Source organism: Trichechus manatus, unplaced genomic scaffold (genome assembly GCF_000243295.1).
Source record: "Trichechus manatus latirostris isolate Lorelei unplaced genomic scaffold, TriManLat1.0 scaffold00029, whole genome shotgun sequence".
Taxonomy (NCBI): domain Eukaryota; kingdom Metazoa; phylum Chordata; class Mammalia; order Sirenia; family Trichechidae; genus Trichechus; species Trichechus manatus.
This window is the reverse complement of record NW_004443965.1, coordinates 6,152,562-6,157,512: the sequence shown is the minus strand read 5'-3', so window position 1 is coordinate 6,157,512 and position 4,951 is coordinate 6,152,562. Positions and strand designations below refer to the sequence as shown.

Here is a 4,951-nt window from a genome sequence, read left to right as displayed (position 1 = left end):
AGCTCGCAAGGCCTAAGAGGCAGAATATCTGTTGAGAAGGCTGGAGTCAGTTCACCTGCCATAGCCACTCTCTCCTGAGTGACCTTGGACAAGTCACTCTCTGGTGTCTAGTTTCCTCATCTGTCAAACGATGGGGTAGAACGGGACAAGGGCTACATTTCTTTCTAGGCTTTTCTGGAAGTGGGGATTATATTCATCCTTGTGTTGAACGTTTTGTTTAACTAAGAAAGCTGAATGCCAGTGGTGAAGATTTCCCACTTGCAAAATGTAAATTATTTTTTTTATAAAAGTAATTCATGCTTGGCATAAAGAATTACAACATTACAGAAGTGTACAGAACAGAATGTAAAATCTCTTCCCTTAACCCCCACAATCTGCACTCAGTTTACATTCAGGATAACCATTCTACCTGACCCCTCAATGGGATATTCTATTCCCATCAGCAGCCTTCCCTGAGGGAGTGGTTAAGATGGTAAAAACCAGTGCTTTATTTCAATGACTCTAACAATTGGTGAAACAGAAAAGGAATATTTTCAGGATTTTTTTTTTTCCTCCAAAAAGTCCAAATTTAGATCTTACAGACCAATTTATAAACCTATATGGAAAAGGTAAATTTTAATACTTAAGAGAAAAAAACATATACCGTGTTTACAGTAATGTAAAAATCGCAAAAGACTAAAGAAAATTTAAATGTTAACATAGAGGTGACAGGACTTTGGGATTTTTTTCTTTTTTCTTTTTCTTTCTTCCCTCCTGTTTTTCCTAGACTAGGCCAATACATTTGGGTTACCTGTATAATGGGAAAAAAAAAAAAATTTTTTTTTTTACAAAAAACTTTATTGATAATAAATGACATGCTCAAGTAGTTGGTTAGATTCAAACCATAATAGACACTTGTGAAATCTTTAGTAGACGAAACAGCTTTAAAATTTTTTTGTACATTTTAGGCTATTTTTTTCTGTTATGAATTTACTTTTCATTTACTCAGAATGAATGTAAATGAAGTATATTAATAATTACAGAAAAACCAGCTTGTAAAAATCTTAACCATGAGTCATTTCAAGGCCTCAGATGTCCAGCATTTATTATATGCAAAGCACTGTAGCAGATAAAAGGATGAGTAAGCTGCCTTCTACCCCAGGGGGCGCAGGGTCTGGTCACGTGAGACAAACACCCAAATAGCTACATGCTAGATGGCTCTTTTTAAGGGTTGTGAGATACAAAGTATTATTAGAGTTCAGAGAAGAAATCACCTCTGCATGAAGAGAAATCAAAGAAAGGGCTTCATGCAGCAGTCAAATTTGGGCTTGCTCTTAAAAAATGGGGCATTAAACAGATGTGCCCCTTCCATTTGTCATGGCCCATGTGCAGGTAGAGGCGGAGACATGCAGCAGGGGACTGGCATGCAGGATGTGACCTGGGACAATGCTCAAGGCTAGAGAGATATAGGAATCACTGGCAGACTAGATGAGCCAAGAGTGTAGAAAGTGGCCTGAGGAAGCAACCAGACAAATCCAGGATACAGGACATTCTATATGACAGCTGCTCATGGCTCTTCAAAAAGTAAGTATCATGGGGAAGAAAATAGTAAGTGGGGTGTTCTAGACTGTCGTTAGGTGCCTGAGTTGGTTTTGACTCATTGCGACCTTATGTACACAAGAGTGAAACACTGCCCAGTCCTGTGTCATCCTCACAATCATTACTATGTTTGAGCCCAGTGTTCTAGACTAAAAGAGGCTAAAGTTATAACCAAAAGTAATGTATGAAACTTGCTTGGACTTTGTTTAAAAATAAAAAAGACATTCTTGGGACAATTGGAGAATTTTGACTCTGTATCAGGCTATTATTTTTCTAGGTAGGAAAATGATACTGTGATTATGTAGAACATTAAATACTTAGAGGGTCATGTGTCATGAAAAATATGTATATATGCATGAACATATGGGGTGGAAGAAAAAGTAAACATGGCAAAATGTTGACAATTGTTCAGTTTAGGTGAATGGTATATATGGGTGGGTTATTCATTGTACTAGCCTTTCAACTTTTTCTGGATGCGTGAAATTTTTCAATATAGAAAAAATTGGAAAAAAGAGACCTGAGGAAAAATTGTTTGGGAAGCAGCCTACATCAGGAAAAGAAATTTTTTGGCAAAAAACCAAGTTCCACCAACCAGGGACGAATTTCAAGAAGGGAGAGATTAACAAAATGTGGAAACAACCTAAATGCCCCCTCAGCAGATGAATGGATAAACAAAATGTGGTACATACATACAATGGAATACTACTCAGCTAGTAGGAGAAATGAAGTCTTGATATATGCTACAGCATGGATGGAGCTTAAAGACATTATGCTGAGCGAAATAAACCAATCACAAAAGGACAAATATTGCATGACCTAACTTACATAAAAAGAGGAGAAAAGCCAAATGTATAGAGACCAAAGTTTATTTGTGGTTACCAGGGGCAGGAGGGAGGGGAAAATTAGGGGTTAACAGTGATGGAAAAATCCCTGACAAAGGGTAGTGTTGCACAGCCAATTATTGTAATTGCTGTCAATAAGTTGTACACCTGTAAAAAGTTGAATTGGCAAAAGTTGTGTTAGATATATTTACAACAATGACAAAAAAAAAAAAAAAAACTGCCAAGGCTGCTTATGTATAACCAAATACCTCATAGGATTTGTTCCTTGGTTTGGAGGTATAGGGTCGTGGTCTCATGAGACATCCCAGTTAACTGGCCTAATAGTGTGTTTAGTGCTTCTGTTCTACCTCCTAGATCAGTGTGTAGTGTCTAGGGTCTTAAAAGCTTGCGAGTGGCCATCCAAGGCACAGTTGGTCTCTATTCACTTGGAGCAACAGTGGAAGAAGGAGGGTCAGGAATAGGAGGAGGATATGGAATGTTTGACTGATTGCCTCCATGAACAACTGCCTCCTTTGCCATGAGACCAGAAGAACTGGATGGTGCTCGGCTACCATTACTGAACATTTGATCGAAGATTACATAGAAGAATCCTGATCAAAAGGGGGAACATGAAGAACAGAATTTAAAATTCTCATGGAATCCAGAATTTTTGGAGCCATGGGGGTGAGATGAACCCCTAAAACTACTGCCCTGAGATAATCTTTAAACCAAAAATATTCCCTGAAATCATCTTAAAACTGAACAGTAGTTTAGCTTAACTAATAAAAAATGTCTGCCTTGAGAATTAAATGCTCTTTTACGAACTATCTATATGGGATCAAATTGACAATAGCAACTCAAAAGATTAGATAGGAACTATAGGGGGCAATGAGTTTATGTTAATGAGGGAGGAACAACTCAGAAAAAGAGGGTGAGAATGGTTGCACAACTCGAAGAATGTAATCAATGCCACTAAATTGTACATGTAGAAACCTGGTGTATCTTTTGCTGTGTGTATTCTCAACAACAAAAAGATAAATTTCAGGAAAAAAAAAATTGAGCAATTAAAAAAAAGGACGGGGGAGAGATTAAGCAAAATGAAGGCTGAAAATAAATCATATTTGGTGGCTGGGAGATTATGGTGTTTTCCTAAGAATCCAGTGTAGGGTGCAAAGTAAAGTAAAATGGGGAGGAAGTTAAGGGCAGCAAAGAACACTTGACCTTCGTAGGTGATGTTCAGCTGGAAGTATCCAGGCTACAAGAGTCTTTCTTTTCAGTACAAGGAAGACTGAGTATTGCTAAGAAAAGTCTGAGGAAAGTGAAGGAATTAGACAGAAATATCTAATGGAGCAATGCCCAGTAAAGGTAGAAGAGGAATGGAAAAAAAACATGAGAGGAAGAGGTTGTCTTGGATAGGAGGAGTGCTTTCTCCTTTGGCCCAAAAGTGAGGACTGTAAAGACATATGGGGAAGGAACAGATCTTCCTAGCAACGTGGGGATGAGGTCGTATCTTACAGGAAGGAGGCAGGAGGTGTTGAGGCAGGAAGTGGGGAATTGTATAAGAGATGTCATAGGGTCTAAAACAGGAAAGAAGATAGCCAGGTGAGATAGGGTGAACCTATTTGCTGGGGGAATTCTTCAAAAGAGGAGTCTGCACCGGGAGAGTGAGGAAATGAGGGATTAGAGATAAGGGTAAAGAACAGTCATGGAAACTAATGGTCCTTTTTTCAGAACTTGGTGATGCACAAAGATTAAAAACAAACCAACCAACCAACCAACCCACTGCCGTGGATTCAATGCCGACTCATAGTGACCCTATAGGACAGAGTAGACCTGCTGACCTTTTGGTTAGCAGCCGAATGCTTAACCACTGGAGCCATATGCACTAGGAAATGAGTAAAACTTTTTTTGGAGGGGTGAAGGTTCCGGCCCAAGCTTTGTCCTCATTTTTATGCACCTTCCACCCTGGGCTGACCTGACTGGTTTATAGGCACATGGTGTGATAAGTTTTTGGTTTGTAAAGAAGCTTCTGTCCTTCAAAAGTCACCAAGTACAAGGCCTAAATTATCCAGATTCTTCGGGGCTACAGGAGCTTATTCCCAAAGGCAGTTAAGAGGAATGGGTTTCCCTTGCGTGCCACTCCACCTCCACAAGTATGCCCACTAAACACCAACATCAAAGGAAGCTGCTGGAGGTTAGGCTCGCAGGTGGCTAGAGAGGAACAGTTTTTCTTCTGCTCTGGCTTCCCAAGAGGAACACCAGGAGAGCCCCACATTTGGAGATTCTGATTCAGTAGGCGTTCAGAGGAGCCTGAGATTCTGCTCCAAGGTGAGGTTGGAGATGGAGGTAAAAGTAGCACTGGATGAAGTGGTAGTTGTGACCAAACTCTACAGGAGGACCTTTGTAACTATGTAGTCGTCCCTCTCCCCGACCAGTTCCTCTTTGAGTGGAGTCTGCAGCGGGGCTGGGGCCAGGCCCAAAGCGTACTCCCGGCGGCTCACTTCCCGCAACCGCGCCTGCAGCGCCTCGCGCTCGGCCTGCAGCTCCCGCCG

General features: G+C 40.6%; 1 protein-coding gene across 1 annotated transcript in view; it reads right to left on the bottom strand.

Moving 5' to 3' along the window:
- Window positions 1–3,482: 3,482 nt before the first annotated feature.
- ZBED3 (zinc finger BED-type containing 3) overlaps window positions 3,483–4,951 on the bottom strand; it is a 4,586-nt gene continuing 3,117 nt past the window's right edge. Inside the window, 1 exon segment of the mRNA XM_023729490.1 lies at window positions 3,483–4,951. This exon segment is cut by the window's right edge and continues 99 nt beyond it. Coding sequence (XP_023585258.1) covers window positions 4,787–4,951 — 165 coding nt within the window. The 3' untranslated portion in view covers window positions 3,483–4,786.